Source organism: Anastrepha obliqua, chromosome 6, assembly GCF_027943255.1.
Source record: "Anastrepha obliqua isolate idAnaObli1 chromosome 6, idAnaObli1_1.0, whole genome shotgun sequence".
Taxonomy (NCBI): Eukaryota; Metazoa; Arthropoda; class Insecta; order Diptera; family Tephritidae; genus Anastrepha; species Anastrepha obliqua.
Genome location: NC_072897.1, coordinates 25,328,790 through 25,350,204, shown reverse-complemented (window position 1 = coordinate 25,350,204; position 21,415 = coordinate 25,328,790). Strand labels below are relative to the sequence as shown.

General features: G+C 34.3%; 1 protein-coding gene across 1 annotated transcript; it reads right to left on the bottom strand.

Moving 5' to 3' along the window:
* Positions 1-5,778: 5,778 nt before the first annotated feature.
* LOC129250245 (uncharacterized) lies at positions 5,779-7,587 on the bottom strand. Its single transcript, XM_054889882.1, has one exon. It carries the CDS (start codon positions 7,585-7,587, stop codon positions 5,779-5,781), a length of 1,809 nt encoding a protein of 602 aa, XP_054745857.1.
* Positions 7,588-21,415: the final 13,828 nt, after the last annotated feature.

Below are 21,415 nucleotides of genomic sequence, written 5' to 3'. Positions count from 1 at the left end.
ATTTTCTGAAACACTTTTGCCAAATCGATCGTTGTAAAATACTGTGCCCGACCTAATTTATCCAATATATTTTCTATATTCGGTATGGGAAACTTGTCGTCAAGTGTAACGTTATTTAAGGCTCGATAATCGACCACAATTCTCCACTTTTTTCCGCCGGAACTGTCTAGCTTCTTAGGAACGACCCACAACGGGCTATTATAGGGTGAATTGCTTTCCTGAATTATCCTTTGCTTAAGCATGTCCTCAATTTTCCTACATATTTCCTGTTCGTGTGTCTGCGGATAGCGGTATATTTTCGAATACACCGGTTTATCTGTCGTAGTTTTAATTTCATGTTCTATTATGTAAGTGCTAGTTAGGTTTTGTCCTTCAACATGAATAAGGTCCTGATAGCATTCAAGGATTTTCCCCAAATGTTTTTTTTCTTGCAAATATAGGCCAAGGAATAAACTATCACGAACTTGCTTATCAATATTAATTTTCTCTAGAGTGTGTATTTCGCTAAAAATAAAGGGATTTGGCTGGTAAAAATAAATTTTGTGACCATTTAAGGTAATGGTTTTGTTGTGCATGTCTATAACCCTACGCTTTCCCGTCAATATATTCCGTCCTATTATTGCATTAAAATGTTTACCTTTAAAGTCTACTAATTTCCAAGTGGAATCTTCATTAAATTCTATAGGAACATTTATAATTATTTCTTGTGTTATAAACGTACTACATATTATTTAATGATGTTAAAGAGATATTTTGTATCAGGGGTAATCTTTTATATTTTAGTAATTTATTTATATCGAGTAGCGACGTAGTTGCACCGGTGTCTATTAGCGCTAAAAGTTTTTCACTATCAATAGTTAGTTCACTCAATGGTAATGGTGTTTTGAGGCTGTTGTAAAAAAACTTACATTGTCATCTGTATTGTGAACACAACAACCACACTGTGCATCTGCTTGCAAATGATCAATTTTCATTGGCGACATATTATTATTGTTATTGTAAGTATGATATTGAGCAGATGAAGCTTGTGCTAAATTATTTCTATTACTAATATTGTTTCTCATTTGAGAAGGTTTAAATTAAGTTGGATGAGTATTATTATTATTATTATGATAGTTCGAAAATCTACGCGAATTGTTACCATAGTTATTATTATTATTACTAGAATGCGAATTAGGAAATGGTTTACTACAAAATTGGATTGGTGCTGAAAATAATGGTACCATTGAACTTGGATATTGCGAATATTCATTACATTTACTTACATTAAAATGTATAAAATCTCTTAAATTTGCTTTATTCGCATTTCGAACCAAGTAGTTCTCTTCTAATATCTGAAATGCGTCTCGAATATTTGTTACTTTAGAATTTACAATGATCGATGGTTTATTTGCATCAATAGTATTTCGAAAAATGCGTAAATAAACTTATCAACACGGAGAGGTTCATACTCAATTGTATATTAAAAAGCTGCATATAATAACTTACAATATCGTTGTTTATTATTATGTGAGCACATTTATGGAGTTCATCGTAGGGCTCTCTTACGCCGAAGTTTTTTATCAAAGCTCGTTTAACATTCTCCCATGTTGGCGACGTCCCTAATGTATGTATTATATGCAAGGCAGCGCCCTGTATTTTGTTAAGAACTACTCGCTCATGTATGTATGCTTGTAATGTAGGCTGCTCTCTAATAAGGGATTTCACTGACTCCACTACTCTTATGAACGATGATAAAGCGTAGGTGTTGCCTTCTTTATACACTTGAATGGTTTGAGCATCTTTGATGATATCGGAAAACGTCAGCTGCACTGCCATGATTATGCTGTTACTCAATTTCAACACTTGTTCAATTGTTCTTGTACTTTCGCTGTTAATGTTTTGTTACATATATTATTGTAACATTTTTTTCTCTGTCAATCTCTTCATTCAGATTTCACTTCATGTGTTTATTGCTGTTCTTGCGAGAGTAAGCGTTACAGTTATCTTTTTTTTCACAAATTTGCATTAATTAATTTTTTGGTTAAATTTTATATTATTTTATGCACAATTATAGGCACATATATGAATGAATTTCAGTTGCCGGTTTTGCTTTTTTTTATTTTATTTTATTTTATTTTTCTTATTAACTTTAGCTAAGCGGTATGCGTTGGTTTGCCGTAGACTGCGCCAGTAATGATAACACAATATTTATCATTTATTTTATGTAACTTTATTTATATATATATAAGAGATATACAACTTGTCGTTTACGAAGTCAAACTTAGAGTGAAAGTATGATAATGAGAAATATATGTTAGAAGTTAAGAGAGACTTTTTCTTAAAGGTTATTTGAAAGTGGAATATTACCGTATTAAAAATTAATTATTATATTGAAACAAGTGGAATATAGGAAAGTGAAGCTACATATAAGGTATATACCAGTAGTAAATGGTGATTTCTTAGCTATTATATTTTAGTTTATCTGTTTGTTTAAACAGCTGACGCACGTTTCGTGTTTTGTTTCACTGTCAAACATCTTCAGTTTGGTCTATAACTTAACCATGAATCGTCTTACAAACGAACAACGCTTGCAAATCATTGAATTTTATTATAAAAATGCGTGTTCTGTTGAGAAAGCTTAAGATCCACTTTTTTATTGAAAAATTGTGTTCAGCAGCGAAGCTCATTTTTGGATCAATGGGTACGTAAATAAGCAGAATTGTCGATTTTCGAGTGAAGATCAGCCAGAAGAATTGCAAGAGCTACCAATGTATCCAGAAAAGGTCACATTTTGATGCGGTTTATGGGCTGGAGGTATCATTGGACCGTACTTCTTCAAAGATGCTGCGAATCGTAACGTGACTGTGAATGATGAGTGCTACCGTGAAATGATGTCCAACTTTTTTTTGCCCAAAATGCAAGAGCTTGACTTGCATGACATGTGGTTTCAGCAAGACGGTGCCACATGCCACACAGCACGCACAACAATGGACTTGTTGAGAGGCGAGTTCGGTGAACATTTTATTTCACGTTCGGGACCTGTCAATTGGCCACCCAGATTATGCGATATAACGCCTTTAGATTATTTTTTGTGGGGCTATGTTAAAGCTCATGTCTATTCAGACAAGCTTGCTTCAATTAACGCATTGGAAGACAACATTAAAGCATTTATATGTGAGATTCCGTCCGAAACATTGGAAAGAGTCTTAAATATTTATTCTCATATATTTATTGTTATATGGAACTGTTAAAATAATAAAATAATCGAAAATTCAGATTACAAAGAAAAACGAAAGCTGCTTCACCAAACTCTTCCTCGATTGTCACTCCCTACTTCTATCCTTCAGCCTTGCCATTTGTCGTTGATACCAGGCTTGCCATTTGTCGTTGACAGCTCGGCCTTTCCTGATTGATCGTATCTCCGGACGATTCTCTGCGGTCGTTGTCATCGATGTGATATCGGTTGATATCAGGACCTGACTTCTCATCATCGAAATCATCGTCTACTAAACCTTGAATACACCACGGTTTAATGTTTTCATTTGTAAATACACCTGCGTAAGGTTTTCGCCGAGTTGTACTATCTGGCAGATCTTCTACTACGTAGCGGTCATGGGGTAAAACTTTAGTTACCATATACGGTCCTTTGAACGACGGGTCAAGCTTGTGTGAGGTACCAGTGGGTTGGGGTACATAATCAACCTCTACCAAGTCTCCTTCGTTGCATTGTCTGGGTGTCTGATGTTTTGAATCAAACCGCTGCTTCCATTTGGCCCTTTCGGCATCGATTCGTTCGGCCACTGCTTTCATTCGGAAGTCTTCGTGTTGATATGTGTCCTCATCGCGTTCGTCTTGTACTGCTTGAATTAACCGATTGGTGGTAACATCTCGAAGTTTGTAGGTAAAAACTATACTATTTGGACTCTGTTTTGTCGTCGTATTATTTTGGGAATTTAAGCACCATTGAAGCTGGGGTAGCGCTTCGTCCCAATCTTTGTCGGATTTCGTACTGCATTTAAGTGATGCCAAAATGGTTTTATTAATACGCTCTGCTTGACCGTTGGCACGAGGCGTGCGCACTGCTACTTTCGTGTGACGTATGTCGTATCGTTCGACGAAGTTCTGAAACTCTTTGGATGTAAAGGCTGTGCCTCTGTCCGAAACCATTTGCATTGAACATCCGTATATCGTCATATAATCACGTAGTGCCGCTAACACCGGAGTTGTCTTCGTATTCCGCAATGCGTGTTTGCTTCGTACGAATGGCCCCAAATGATCTATGTGCACACAACGAAATGGTATTGGTACCACCTTGCTTACATGTAGCTGCGCTTCTTTCTTCCCTCCTGTTACTTTATTGATGCAGCATTCTGGACACGATGCAATATAAGATTTTACGTATTGTCGCATACGAGCGAACCAAAAGTCTTTAGATAACCGTTCACAGGTCTTGTCCAACCCGAAGTGACCTGCTTCATCGTGGCACGCTCTTGTCAAACGCCACTTCACGCCTTTTGGGACTACTAGTAGCTTATTCCCGTTGACCTTACGATATAACCGTTGACCTTGCAAAGTGTAATCATCTTTCAGTTGACGTTCATTAAATGTTTTTTTCCCGTTGAGAACCTCGATGATCTCTTTAAGTGTCTCATCTTGTATCTGCATTGCCGATACCCAATCGTTGTCGATATTAACTACTCGATAGACTGACTCTGCGACCGTTATCGGTTCCGTTGGTGGAAATGTCGGACTTCTACTTAAGCCATCAGCCAATGTATTCTTTGCACCCGCACGATGGATACATTTAAAATCAAACTCCTGTAGTTTGAGCCACCACCTAGCCACTCGCGGTAACAATGGTGTCGTTGCTTTCGTTACTACAATAGCATTGCAGTCAGTGATTACGTTAAATTTTTGTCCGATTAAATACAACCTATATCGTTGCAATGTTTCAACTATTGCCAGAACCTCTAACTCATGGCTGGCATAGTTGCGTTCTGCTTCATTACATTGCCTACTAAAATAAAACACAGGCTTCCAATCAGTGTCGTTGTCGTTTTGCAATAGCACCCCGGACAATCCTATGGAACTTGCATCCGTGTGCACCTCATGGGTTTTCGTTGCGTCGTACATTACTAGTACTGGCTTTGTAATTATCATCGCTTTTAGCTTTTCAAAGGCATCGTTCTGTTCTTTGTTCCACACAAACTCTACGTTTTTTTTCAGCAACATCGTTAACGGACGAGCCAGTATACAATATTCTTTAACAAATTTTCTGAAATAACCCGTTACTCCTAAAAATTGTCGTACCTCTTTGGTCGAAGTCGGTTTTGGATATTCCTCGATAACCTTCGTTTTATTTTTACCTGGACGTATTCCGTCGCTATTTATATCGTGACCCAAAAACTGAACCTGCTGAGCCATAAACGTACACTTGGATGGTCTAAGTGTTAAACCTGTAGCTTTGATAGCTTCCAGAAACTCTTTAAGGACCATGATGCCTTCGTCGACGGTTTTCGTGGCTATGATAACCTCATCAACGTAGCTTACCACCTTATCACGATGTTTCAATGACTTAATTAAGTTAACAACTATTTCCTGGAAAACCATTGGAGCATTTACCAGACCGAAAGGCATAACATTATGCTCAAATAAACCCTCGTGAGTTAAAAATGCTGTATATTTTTTTGAATCTTCGTTCATCGGTACTTGGTAATAACCGGAGGTCATGTCTAATGTGGAAAAATATTTGTTCCCTGAAAGGCGCGAGAGTTGTTCTTCCACTATTGGCATTACTTAATTCTTCTTAACTGTGACCTCGTTAAGCGCGCGGTAATCAATGCACATTCGATTTTCGCCATTCGATTTTTTTACCAAAAGTACTGAAGCTGCGTGAGGTGAACTACTTGGACTTATAATTTCGTTGTCCAACAGCTCCACCAAAATTCTCGACAACTCAGGGCGTTGTGAAAAAGGGACTTGATATTTCTTACCAAGTATAGGACCTGATTTAGTTACCTCTATCGTCATTTGTGCGCTTTTGCATCTGCCAATTCGGCTTATATCTTCGGCAAAACAATTTTGCTTATCAACTAAAAGGTTACGTACCTTGCTCTTATCTTCTTCCGATAAATCGCTGGATATATTAAAATTATTTATTTTTATTTCGTCTAAATGTAGTACGCCTTTGTCTACAACCATGTGATACCCATTGTTTTGTAAAACGTCGCGACCCAATAAAATGTCGTAGGGCAGCAGGCTATCCGCGACAATGTACAATGCTATCTCTCGCTGAACGTTATCAACATTTGCAACAACACTGACTTGTCTCGTCACTTGCACTTTAGATCCGCCGAATCCTGTCAAACATTTATTTGTTCCCAGTATCTGCATGCCATCTGCTGCTGATTCGCGAATTAAAGAGCATACGCTTCCGGTATCAATAAAAGCTTCGAACTCCTTTCCATTTAACTCAACCACTTTCATGACTGGCGGTGCTTCATCGCTTTCATTGTGGTTCCCAATCTCTACAACTGTTGGTTTCTTGTTGCAGTTCTTGGCTTCGTGCCCTATCTTAGTACATACAGTACAACGTACCTTCTTTTGCGGTTGCGGACACTTGATTGCAATATGACCGTACTCATTACAATTAAAGCACTTTACTTGCGTTTGCTTCGCATTACATTTCGTTTCAGATTTCAATATTTGCTGGGTTGGAGTAGTAGATGTCGTTGATATACTACTGGTAATCGTTAAGTTCTTGAGTGCAAGTAACAATTGGCTACATGAACCAAAACTCATTGCTGCCAGTGCCTTTGTTAATGCACCATCGTTGAGACCACTAATTATATGTGTATTGATGGAAACATCATCCACCAAACCTTGTCGACCTATGGTTAGCATAGAATAATAATATTCCACATAGTCTTCGCCGTTTTTTCGTTTACGCCTCATAAGCATTTTATGTGCCTCAGCTGCATTATGTGTTGATGGAAAATCGATTTTGAATGCGTTAACAAATTGTGACCAGGACTGAAACACCGGTTGTGCATCCAGCCAACGTTTGGCCATGCCTTTCATTTGGTGCTGAACTGCGATCAACATCATTTCTTCTTTCCAACCGTGACATTTCTGCAATTGCTCAGCTCGGATTAAAAACTGCGTTGGTGATGTTAAGCTTTTGAGTGGATCAAATTCAGGCATTACACCGATCATGTCTTGAATCGTCACTCTTGGATACGACACTCTACGTAAATCATCAGCTGACTCCCAGGTTGACTCGTTTGAAACTGGATCAACATCGTCATTAACGTTGGATGTTTGTTGATTTGCGTTATGGTTTAGCACCTGTGGCGAACTACCATTCAGTGTACCAATTGCTGACGTCAACCCTGCCATTGCTTCTCTCAAGCTGTTGAGTTGCATTCTTAAGTCATTTGTTGATTCCACACCCTCATCTTCGAGCTCCGATGGATCTATTTCATCCACGCCTAAGGCTTGTTGAAGCCTTGATACCTTGGTTGTCTTCAAACCAGTCGTTGGCAAACCATTAGCCCGTAGCAGTGTATTCAACTGAATCACCTTTAGCGTGTTTAGTTTGATCATTGTGTCTGTAAAATAAAATATTTCATTCGTAGAAAGCTGTATTCTCTAATAATTTCATTTCACCCTCTTTGTATTTTGCTAGCTTTATTCGTTCACTAAAATCGCATTCGTACTCTCTGATCTTATTTGTTTGCCTTCAGCTGTATTTGCTTTTGATATATTTTCGTTGCTATTCGTTTTATTATCTTTTTGTTTTCAAATTCGTACGTTGGTTCTTTCAACAGCGACGATGAGTTGAAGTTTATTCGCTTCGTACCTTCCCAGTCGAAATTGTATAAGCAGCGAAGTCAGCGCCTCTGTTTGTACGCGACGTCAACTGCTCTGTCGTTAAGTGTTGATCGTTGTGACTGAACTTCAGCGTATAAGTTCCACAAATTGTTAATATTTTGCGTATTTGCAATTCGTTGCAAATATTCGTATATATACCAATGTATATTTCCTCTTCGGACGTTGACAATACGTTGTGGCCTCGTACCGCAGTGCTAATACTTGACTGCGTCGTTGAGACTTTCCGTTGAAAAGCTGATGCCGTTTAGCAAAACTTGCAATTTGCGCTGCTTTCCACGTTGAAAGTTCTCAAAGTACTTGTATGTCTGTACAATGTTGCACGACGTCGGCGTTTTTCCTTTTTAGGCGTTTGGTAAACTTATTCCACTTCTGACTTGTTAAATATTTATTCTCATATATTTATTGTTATATGGAACTGTTAAAATAATAAAATAATCGAAAATTCAGATTACAAAGAAAAACGAAAGCTGCTTCACCAAAATCTTCCTCGATTGTCACTCCCCACTTCTATCCTTCAGCCATGCCATTTGTCGTTGATACCAGGCTTGCCATTTGTCGTTGACAAGAGTATGCCAAAATTGGACTAAGCGGATGGACCATTTGACGCGCAGTCGCGGTCAACATTTGCATGAAATAATCTTCAAACATTAAATTATATGGACTGTACTAACGATTTAAATAAACATTTCATGCTTTTTTTTGAATTTTACGTGTGTTTGTTTTTAACTTTCCTTTAGCTCTTAAAAAATCACCCTATATAATATATAAGTGGTTTTAAAATAGGGTTAGTTCTATTTTTACTAATTCAGTTGTCGACTTTTATTTCCTTATGTAATAATAAATTAACAATAGTTTATAATTAAATAATTAAATTTAAACTAAAAATAGTTACATTAGTTAAAAAAAAGTTACCTTCATTTCAACATGTTTATCATATTTTAATTTTCTTTTGATATTTGAGCTATAAATTTCGAGCTTTGAGCTTTTGTGCTTAGGTTGCTCTTAATGTCGCAGAGCTTTGTAATTCTTAATATAGCCATCAGTTCTTTGTTCAACATAATTTTCCCTACATTTATTTATTTTATTATTATACTTTTGTTTCGTTGCTAGTATGCATTCATATATTTTTCCTTTGTCACAATTTCCAAATTCAATGTTTATTGGCTTTTCTTTTGTTACAGAGTGGTAAGTATTATTATAATACTCTATAGCTTTACTTATTTTATCTTTTATACTTAATGTCTTCTCCTCACTAGTAAGTACTCTTATTTTTTCGGAAATTGTATTGTGCAAACGCTCAATATCAGCATTGCCAGTGGGGATATTTGTTTTTGTAAGATGAAGGATAATATTTTCAGTTTTCAAGTATTCCTTTATATTTACACTTTTGAATTCATTGGCACAAATGAGTTTCTGAAAATGCCCTTTTTGGGATTTGTAAAGCCTTATTTTTTCAATGACGGTTTGGCTGTTTCTGTCTTCTATATAATAAGCAGCAGAAAATTTGGAAAACCGATCAATGAACGTTAAGAAGTTTGATTTCGAATTCGTGTAGACATCCATATGTACATATTATTTACTTTATATCTGAAGGAGTTTCAGATAAATGGAATTTAGCTTTAACTGGGTTACGATCAAACTTTGATTTATTGCATGTAGAACAGATATTTATATATTTATGTATTAAAAGCTTCAAATTGGGAAAATAAATTAATTTATTTAGACCTAGATAATTTTCATTAATGCCCGTAGGCCCAGTTTCATATTTATGATAATTATGAATATGTTCATATGCTTCTTCTTCTGTATCTATATCCTTTGTATGGTATGAGCAGCGAACAAATTTAATGTTTTTAAATCCTGTAAATAATTCTATTATTTTGTTCTGTAAAACGCTGTACTTTTTGTCATCTAGCTCGGTATATATGCCTATTTTTCCGCTAACTATATATTGTTCCAAAATTGATTCTAAATTATTTTCTAAGTCAAACAAACTTACATAAATCTTTTCGTTTTTGTGTTTCATTTCCAAATCTTTTGGCTTATTTTCTACCAAAAGAATCTGAGTTTTGAATATATTCACCACAGTTTCTAGAATGAGAATGTGGTCATGTAAATCTTCCACTTGTGAGTGGATGGTATCCAAATCGTCAGTTTTATTTTTATAAAGGGAACTTGTAGAAGTATTTAACATATTGATTTCATTAGTGTTTGCATTAATTCTACTAAGAAAGTCCGCCACAAGATTTTCTTTGCCCTTAATATAGTTGACGTTTATATTAAATTCGCTTAGCTTGATCAGCCAACGATGCAGCCTTGGACTCATTTTTCCTTGCGATTTAACGAACAACCATTTCAAAGGCTGGTGGTCGGACAAAATTTCCAATTTTGTATCGTACAAATATGGCCTAAAATAGCTTGTAGCCCAAAGTATAGCTAGTAGTTCTCGTTCTGTTGCCGAATAATTTCTTTCGTGTACATTAAGAGTTCTACTTGCATAGCATATTGTCCATACGGGGTGGAAGAGGCAGTTTTCAACCGGTCATCTTGTTTAACAAGAATTTTCTGAAACACTTTTGCCAAATCGATCGTTGTAAAATACTGTGCCGGACCTAATTTATCCAATATATTTTCTAAATTCGGTATGGGAAACTTGTCGTCAAGTGTAACGATATTTAAGGCTCGATAATCGACCACAATTCTCCACTTTTTTCCTACATATTTCCTGTTCGTGTATTTGCGGATAGCGGTATATTTTCGAATACACCGGTTTATCTGTCGTAGTTTTAATTTCATGTTCTATTATGTTAGTGCTAGTTAGGTTTTGTCCTTCAACATGAATAAGGTCCTGATAGCATTCAAGGATTTTCCACAAATGTGTTTTTTTCATGCAAATATAGGCCAAGGAATAAACTATCACGAACTTGCTTATTATTATTAATTTTCTCTAGAGTATGTATTTCGCTAAAAATAAAGGGATTTGGCTGGTAAAAGTTAATTTTGTGACCATTTAAGGTAACGGTTTTGTTGTGCATGTCTATAACACTAAGCATTCCCGTCAATATATTCTGTCCTATGATTGCATTAAAACGTTTACCTTTAAAGTCTACTAATTTCCAAGTGGAATCTTCATTAAATTCTATAGGAACATTTGTAATTATTTCTTGTGTTATAAACGTACTACATATTATTTAATGATGTTAAAGAGATATTTTGTATCAGGGGTAATCTTTTATATTTTAGTAATTTATTTATATCGAGTAGCGACGTAGTTGCACCGGTGTCTATTAGCGCTAAAAGTTTTTCACTATCAATAGTTAGTTCAATCAATGGTAATGGTTTTTTGAGGCTGTTGTAAAAAAACTTACATTGTCATCTGTATTGTGAACACAACAACCACACTGTGCATCTGCCTGCAAATGATCAATTTCCATTGGCGACATATTATTATTGTTATTGTAAGTATGATATTGAGCAGAAGAAGCTTGTGCTAAATTATTTCTATTACTAAAATTGTTTCTCATTTGAGAAGGTTTAAATTAAGTTGGATGAGTATTACTATTATTATTATGATAGTTCGAAAATCTACGCGAATTGTTACCATAGTTATTATTATTATTACGAGGGTGCGAATTAGGAAATGGTTTACTACAAAATTGGGTTGGTGCTGAAAATAATGGTACCATTGAACTTGGATATTGCGAATATTCATTACATTTACTTACATTAAAATGTATAAAATCTCTTATAATAAATTTGCTTTATTCGCATTTCGAACCAAGTAGTTCTCTTCTAATATCTGAAATGCGTCTCGAATATTTTTTACTTTAGAATTTACAATGACCGATGCTGTATTTGCATCAATAGTATTTAGAAACATGCGTAAATAAACTTATCGACACGGAGAAGTTCATACTCAATTGTATATTAAAAAGCTGCATATCATAACTTACAATATCGTTGTTTATTATTATGTGAGCACATTTATGGAGTTCATCGTAGGGCTCTCTTACGCCGAAGGTTTTTATCAAAGCTCGTTTAACATTCTCCCATGTTGGCGACGTCCCTAATGTATGTATTATATGCAAGGCAGCGCCCTGTATTTTGACTGGTTTGAGCATCTTTGATGATATCGGAAAACGTCAGCTGCACTGCCATGATTATGCTGGTACTCAATTTCAACACTTGCTCAATTGTTGTTGTTTTTAAATATTCAAGATGGACGACGAATATTGACAAATATGTTGGAAAACACCAAAACAAATGAAGTAGTTTGTTAAGAAAAGTAGAGAGAGAGATTCTGGTGCAACGTTCGACTGTTTCATTAACAGCACTAGTTCTTGATGTATTTCACATGTCAAACGGTACAGAAATAATTTGAACAAATTATAGAAAATTCTAAACGAATAAACTATTAAAAATAAATCTGTCAAACTGTTCTTTTTAGAACTATTATCGCATCTGTTGTAGAACGTCGTACGAGATTCTGGTGCAACGTTCAACTGTTTCATAAACATCACTAGTTCTTGATGTATTTCACATTTCAAACGGTACAGAAATAATTTGAACAAATTATAGAAAAGTCTAAACGAATAAACTATTAAAAATAAATCTGTCAAACAGTTCTTTTTAGAACTATTATCGCCTAAAAAATGTCGGGAAAATCGAGAAGAGATCGATGCATTAATCCCTTTAGAAAAGTAGGTCCATCTTGAATATTTAAAAAGTGCCACATGACAAATTAAAGTACATGACATAAGCTTTTATTTCGGCATAGGGAAAAATTCCTTTTATAAAAACTGTTCTGGGCAGATGGGGGTGTCCGGTTGGCGAAGAATGCCCCATATGTAAGAGATATACAACTTGCCGTTTACGAAGTCAAACTTAGAGTGAAAGTATGATAATGAGGAATATATGTTAGAAGTTAAGAGAGAGTTAATTATTATATTGAAACAAGTGGAATATAGGAAAGTGAAGCTACATATAAGGTATATACCAGTAGTAAATGGTGATTTCTTAGCTATTATATTTTAGTTTATCTGTTTATTTAAACAGCTGACGCACGTTTCGTGTTTTGTTTCACTGTCAAACATCTTCAGTTTGGTTTATAACTTAACCATGAATCGTCTTACAAACGAACAACGCTTGCAAATCATTGAATTTTATTATAAAAATGAGTGTTCTGTTGAGAAAGTTTAAGATCCACTTTTTTATCGAAAAATTGTGTTCAGCACCGAAGCTCATTTTTGGATCAATGGGTACGTAAATAAGCAGAATTGTCGATTTTCGAGTGAAGATCAGCCAGAAGAATTGCAAGAGCTACCAATGTATCCAGAAAAGGTCACATTTTGGTGCGGTTCATGGGATGGAGGTATCATTGGACCGTACTTCTTCAAAGATGCTGCGAATCGTAACGTGACTGTGAATGATGAGTGCTACCGTGAAATGATGTCCAACTTTTTTTTGCCCAAAATGCAAGAGCTTGACTTGCATGACATGTGGTTTCAGCAAGACGGTGCCACATGCCACACAGCACGCACAACAATGGACTTGTTGAGAGGCGAGTTCGGTGAACATTTTATTTCACGGTCGGGACCTGTCAATTGGCCACCCAGATCGTGCGATATAACGCCTTTAGATTATTTTTTGAGGGGCTATGTTAAAGCTCATGTCTATTCAGACAAGCCTGCTTCAATTAACGCATTAGAAGACAACATTAAAGTATTTATATGTGAGATTCCGGCCGAAACATTGGAAAGAGTATGCCAAAATTGGACTAAGCGGATGGACCATTTGACGCGCAGTCGCGGTCAACATTTGCATGAAATAATCTTCAAACATTAAATTATATGGACTGTACTAACGAGTTAAATAAACATTTCATGCATTTTTTTGAATTTTACGTGTGTTTTTTTTTAACTTTCCTTTAGGTTTTAAAAAATCACCCTATATACAATAATATATAAGTGGTTTTAAAATAGGGTTAATTCTATTTTTACTAATTCAGTTGTCGAGATTTATTTCCTTATGTAATAATAAATCAACAATAGTTTATAATTAAATAATTACATTTAAACTAAAAATAGTTACATTAGTTAAGAAAAAGTTACCTTAATTTCAACATTTTTATCATATTTTAATTTTCTTTTGATATTTGAGCTATACATGTTTTCGAGCTTTGAGCTTTTGTGCTTAGGTTGCTCTTAATGTCGCAGAGCTTTGTAATTCTTAATATAACCATCAGTTCTTTGTTCAACATAATTTTCCCTACATTTATTTATTTTATTAATATACTTTTGTTTCGATGCTAGTATGCATTCATATATTTTTCCTTTGTCACAATTTCCAAATTCAATGTTTATTGGCTTTTCTTTTGTTACAGAGTGGTAAGTATTATTATAATACTCTATAGCTTTACTTATTTTATCTTTTATACTTAATGTCTTCTCCTCACTAGTAAGTACTCTTATTTTTTCGGAAATTGTATTGTGCAAACGCTCAATATCAGCATTGCCAGTGGGGATATTTGTTTTTGTAAGATGAAGGATAATATTTTCAGTTTTCAAGTATTCCTTTATATTTACACTTTTGAATTCATTGTCACAAATGAGTTTCTGAAAATGCCCTTTTTGGGATTTGTAAAGCCTTATTTTTTCAATGACGGTTTGGCTGTTTCTGTCTTCTAAATAATAAGCAGCAGAAAATTTGGAAAACCGATCAATGAACGTCAAGAAGTTTGATTTCGAATTCGTGTAGACATCCATATGTACATATTATTTACTTTATATCTGAAGGAGTTTCAGATAAATGGAATTTAGCTTTAACTGGGTTACGATCAAACTTTGATTTATTGCATGTAGAACAGATATTTATATATTTATGTATTAAAAGCTTCAAATTGGGAAAATAAATTAATTTATTTAGACCTAGATAATTTTCATTAATGCCTGTATGCCCAGTTTCATATTTATGATAATTATGAATATGTTCATATGCTTCTTCTTCTGTATCTATATCCTTTGTATGGTATGAGCAGCGGACAAATTTAATGTTTTTAAATCCTGTAAATAATTCTATTATTTTGTTCTGTAAAACGCTGTACTTTTTGTCAGCTAGCTCGGTATATATGCCTATTTTTCCGCTAACTATATATTGTTCCAAAATTGATTCTAAATTATTTTCTAAGTCAAACAAACTTAATTACATAAATCTTTTCGTTTTTGTGTTTCATTTCCAAATCTTTTGGCTTATTTTCTACCAAAAGAATCTGAAATTTGAATATATTCACCACAGTTTCTAGAATGAGAATGTGGTCATGTAAATCTTCCACTTGTGAGTGGATGGTATCCAAATCGTCAGTTTTATTTTTATAAAGGGAACTTGTAGAAGTATTTAACATATTGATTTCATTAGTGTTTGCATTAATTCTACTAAGAAAGTCCGCCACAAGATTTTCTTTGCCCTTAATATAGTTGACGTTTATATTAAATTCGCTTAGCTTGATCAGCCAACGATGCAGCCTTGGACTCATTTTTCCTTGCGATTTAACGAACAACCATTTCAAAGGCTGGTGGTCGGACAAAATTTCCAATTTTGTATCGTACAAATATGACCTAAAATAGCTTGTAGCCCAAACTATAGCTAGAAGTTCTCGTTCTGTTGCCGAATAATTTCTTTCGTGTACATTAAGAGTTCTACTTGCATAGCATATTGTCCATACGGGGTGGAAGAGGCAGTTTTCAACCGGTCATCTTGTTTAACAAGAATTTTCTGAAACACTTTTGCCAAATCGATCGTTGTAAAATACTGTGCCGGACCTAATTTATCCAATATATTTTCTATATTAGGTATGTGAAACTTGTCGTCAAGTGTAACGATATTTAAGGCTCGATAATCGACCACAATTCTCCACTTTTTTCCTACATATTTCCTGTTCGTGTATTTGCGGATAGTGGTATATTTTCGAATACACCGGTTTATCTGTCGTAGTTTTAATTTCATGTTCTATTATGTTAGTGCTAGTTAGGTTTTGTCCTTCAACATGAATAAGGTCCTGATAGCATTCAAGGATTTTCCCCAAATGTGTTTTTTTCTTGCAAATATAGGCCAAGGAATAAACTATCACGAACTTGCTTATCATTATTAATTTTCTCTAGAGTATGTATTTCGCTAAAAATAAAGGGATTTGGCTGGTAAAAGTTAATTTTGTGACCATTTAAGGTAACGGTTTTGTTGTGCATGTCTATAACACTACGCATTCCCGTCAATATATTCTGTCCTATGATTGCATTAAAATGTTTACCTTTAAAGTCTACTAATTTCCAAGTGGAATCTTCATTAAATTCTATAGGAACATTTGTAATTATTTCTTGTGTTATAAACGTACTACATATTATTTAATGATGTTGAAGAGATATTTTGTATCAGGGGTAATCTTTTATATTTTAGTAATTTATTTATATCGAGTAGCGACGTAGTTGCACCGGTGTCTATTAGCGCTAAAAGTTTTTCACTATCAATAGTTAGTTCAATCAATGGTAATGGTTTTTTGAGGCTGTTGTAAAAAAACTTACATTGTCATCTGTATTGTGAACACAACAACCACACTGTGCATCTGCTTGCAAATGATCAATTTCCATTGGCGACATATTATTATTGTTATTGTAAGTATGATATTGAGCAGAAGAAGCTTGTGCTAAATTAGTTCTATTACTAAAATTGTTTCTCATTTGAGAAGGTTTAAATTAAGTTGGATGAGTATTACTATTATTATTATGATAGTTCGAAAATCTACGCGAATTGCTACCATAGTTATTATTATTATTACGAGGGTGCGAATTAGGAAATGGTTTACTACAAAATTGGGTTGGTGCTGAAAATAATGGTACCATTGAACTTGGATATTGCGAATATTCATTACATTTACTTACATTAAAATGTATAAAATCTCTTATAATAAATTTGCTTTATTCGCATTTCGAACCAAGTAGTTCTCTTCTAATATCTGAAATGCGTCTCGAATATTTTTTACTTTAGAATTTACAATGACCGATGCTGTATTTGCATCAATAGTATTTAGAAACATGCGTAAATAAACTTATCGACACGGAGAAGTTCATACTCAATTGTATATTAAAAAGCTGCATATCATAACTTACAATATCGTTGTTTATTATTATGTGAGCACATTTATGGAGTTCATCGTAGGGCTCTCTTACGCCGAAGGTTTTTATCAAAGCTCGTTTAACATTCTCCCATGTTGGCGACGTCCCTAATGTATGTATGAATGGTTTGAGCATCTTTGATGATATCGGAAAACGTCAGCTGCACTGCCATGATTATGCTGGTACTCAATTTCAACACTTGCTCAATTGTTGTTGTTTTTAAATATTCAAGATGGACGACGAATATTGACAAATATGTTGGAAAACACCAAAACAAATGAAGTAGTTTGTTAAGAAAAGTAGAGAGAGAGATTCTGGTGCAACGTTCGACTGTTTCATTAACAGCACTAGTTCTTGATGTATTTCACATGTCAAACGGTACAGAAATAATTTGAACAAATTATAGAAAATTCTAAACGAATAAACTATTAAAAATAAATCTGTCAAACTGTTCTTTTTAGAACTATTATCGCATCTGTTGTAGAACGTCGTACGAGATTCTGGTGCAACGTTCAACTGTTTCATAAACATCACTAGTTCTTGATGTATTTCACATGTCAAACGGTACAGAAATAATTTGAACAAATTATAGAAAAGTCTAAACGAATAAACTATTAAAAATAAATCTGTCAAACAGTTCTTTTTAGAACTATTATCGCCTAAAAAATGTCGGGAAAATCGAGAAGAGATCGATGCATTAATCCCTTTAGAAAAGTAGGTCCATCTTGAATATTTAAAAAGTGCCACATGACAAATTAAAGTACATGACATAAGCTTTTATTTCGGCATAGGGAAAAATTCTTTTTATAAAAATTGTTCTGGGCAGATGGGGGTGTCCGGTTGGCGAAAAATGCCCCATATGTAAGAGATATACAACTTGCCGTTTACGAAGTCAAACTTAGAGTGAAAGTATGATAATGAGGAATATATGTTAGAAGTTAAGAGAGAGTTAATTATTATATTGAAACAAGTGGAATATAGGAAATCTACATATAAGGTATATACCAGTAGTAAATGGTGATTTCTTAGCTATTATCTTTTAGTTTATCTGTTTGTTTAAACAGCTGACGCACGTTTCGTGTTTTGTTTCACTGTCAAACATCTTCAGTTTGGTCTATAACTTAACCATGAATCGTCTTACAAACGAACAACGCTTGCAAATCATTGAATTTTATTATAAAATAGAGTGTTCTGTTGAGAAAGTTTAAGATCCACTTTTTATCGAAAAATTGTGTTCAGCAGCGAAGTTCATTTTTGGATCAATGGGTACGTAAATAAGCAGAATTGTCGATTTTCGAGTGAAGATCAGCCAGAAGAATTGCAAGAGCTACCAATGTATCCAGAAAAGGTCACATTTTGGTGCGGTTCATGGGATGGAGGTATCATTGGACCGTACTTCTTCAAAGATGCTGCGAATCGTAAAGTGCCTGTGAATGATGAGTGCTACCGTGAAATGATGTCCAACTTTTTTTTGCCCAAAATGCAAGAGCTTGACTTGCATGACATGTGGTTTCAGCAAGACGGTGCCACATGCCACACAGCACGCACAACAATGGACTTGTTGAGAGGCGAGTTCGGTGAACATTTTATTTCACGGTCGGGACCTGTCAATTGGCCACCCAGATCGTGCGATATAACGCCTTTAGATTATTTTTTGTGGGGCTATGTTAAAGCTCATGTCTATTCAGACAAGCCTGCTTCAATTAACGCATTGGAAGACAACATTAAAGTATTTATATGTGAGATTCCGGCCGAAACATTGGAAAGAGTATGCCAAAATTGGACTAAGCGGATGGACCATTTGACGCGCAGTCGCGGTCAACATTTGCATGAAATAATCTTCAAACATTAAATTATATGGACTGTACTAACGATTTAAATAAACATTTCAAGCATTTTTTTGAATTTTACGTGTGTTTTTTTTAACTTTCCTTTAGCTTTTAAAAAATCACCCTATATACAATAATATATAAGTGGTTTTAAAATAGGGTTAATTCTATTTTTACTAATTCAGTTGTCGAGATTTATTTCCTTAAGTAATAATAAATCAACAATAGTTTATAATTAAATAATTAAATTTAAACTAAAAATAGTTACATTAGTTAAGAAAAAGTTACCTTAATTTCAACATTTTTATCATATTTTAATTTTCTTTTGATATTTGAGCTATACATGTTTTCGAGCTTTGAGCTTTTGTGCTTAGGTTGCTCTTAATGTCGCAGAGCTTTGTAATTCTTAACATAACCATCAGTTCTTTGTTCAACATAATTTTCCCTACATTTATTTATTTTATTAATATACTTTTGTTTCGATGCTAGTATGCATTCATATATTTTTCCTTTGTCACAATTTCCAAATTCAATGTTTATTGGCTTTTCTTTTGTTACAGAGTGGTAAGTATTATTATAATACTCTATAGCTTTACTTATTTTATCTTTTATACTTAATGTCTTCTCCTCACTAGTAAGTACTCTTATTTTTTCGGAAATTGTATTGTGCAAACGCTCAATATCAGCATTGCCAGTGGGGATATTTGTTTTTGTAAGATGAAGGATAATATTTTCAGATTTCAAGTATTCCTTTATATTTACACTTTTGAATTCATTGTCACAAATGAGTTTCCGAAAATGCCCTTTTTGGGATTTGTAAAGCCTTATTTTTTCAATGACGGTTTGGCTGTTTCTGTCTTCTAAATAATAAGCAGCAGAAAATTTGGAAAACCGATCAATGAACGTCAAGAAGTTTGATTTCGAATTCGTGTAGACATCCATATGTACATATTATTTACTTTATATCTGAAGGAGTTTCAGATAAATGGAATTTAGCTTTAACTGGGTTACGATCAAACTTTGATTTATTGCATGTAGAACAGATATTTATATATTTATGTATTAAAAGCTTCAAATTGGGAAAATAAATTAATTTATTTAGACCTAGATAATTTTCATTAATGCCTGTATGCCCAGTTTCATATTTATGATAATTATGAATATGTTCATATGCTTCTTCTTCTGTATCTATATCCTTTGTATGGTATGAGCAGCGGACAAATTTAATGTTTTTAAATCCTGTAAATAATTCTATTATTTTGTTCTGTAAAACGCTGTACTTTTTGTCATCTAGCTCGGTATATATGCCTATTTTTCCGCTAACTATATATTGTTCCAAAATTGATTCTAAATTATTTTCTAAGTCAAACAAACTTTGTGTTTCATTTCCAAATCTTTTGGCTTATTTTCTACCAAAAGAATCTGAAATTTGAATATATTCACCACAGTTTCTAGAATGAGAATGTGGTCATGTAAATCTTCCATTTGTGAGTGGATGGTATCCAAATCGTCAGTTTTATTTTTATAAAGGGAACTTGTAGAAGTATTTAACATATTGATTTCATTAGTGTTTGCATTAATTCTACTAAGAAAGTCCGCCACAAGATTTTCTTTGCCCTTAATATAGTTGACGTTTATATTAAATTCGCTTAGCTTGATCAGCCAACGATGCAGTCTGGACTCATTTTTCCTTGCGATTTAACGAACAACCATTTCAAAGGCTGGTGGTCGGACAAAATTTCCAATTTTGTATCGTACAAATATGACCTAAAATAGCTTGTAGCCCAAACTATAGCTAGAAGTTCTCGTTCTGTTGCCGAATAATTTCTTTCGTGTACATTAAGAGTTCTACTTGCATAGCATACTGTCCATACGGGGTGGAAGAGGCAGTTTTCAACCGGTCATCTTGTTTAACAAGAATTTTCTGAAACACTTTTGCCAAATCGATCGTTGTAAAATACTGTGCCCGGTATGGGAAACTTGTCGTCAAGTGTAACGTTATTTAAGGCTCGATAATCGACCACAATTCTCCACTTTTTTCCTACATATTTCCTGTTCGTGTATTTGCGGATAGTGGTATATTTTCGAATACACCGGTTTATCTGTCGTAGTTTTAATTTCATGTTCTATTATGTTAGTGCTAGTTAGGTTTTGTCCTTCAACATGAATAAGGTCCTGATAGCATTCAAGGATTTTCCCCAAATGTGTTTTTTTCATGCAAATATAGGCCAAGGAATAAACTATCACGAACTTGCTTATCATTATTAATTTTCTCTAGAGTATGTATTTCGCTAAAAATAAAGGGATTTGGCTGGTAAAAGTTAATTTTGTGACCATTTAAGGTAACGGTTTCGTTGTGCATGTCTATAACACTACGCATTCCCGTCAATATATTCTGTCCTATGATTGCATTAAAATGTTTACCTTTAAAGTCTACTAATTTCCAAGTGGAATCTTCATTAAATTCTATAGGAACATTTGTAATTATTTCTTGTGTTATAAACGTACTACATATTATTTAATGATGTTGAAGAGATATTTTGTATC

Excerpts from the sequence above, each read along its gene's own strand:
- LOC129250245 (XM_054889882.1), bottom strand. The coding sequence starts at position 7,587 with ATGATCAAACTAAACACGCTAAAGGTGATTCAGTTGAATACACTGCTA.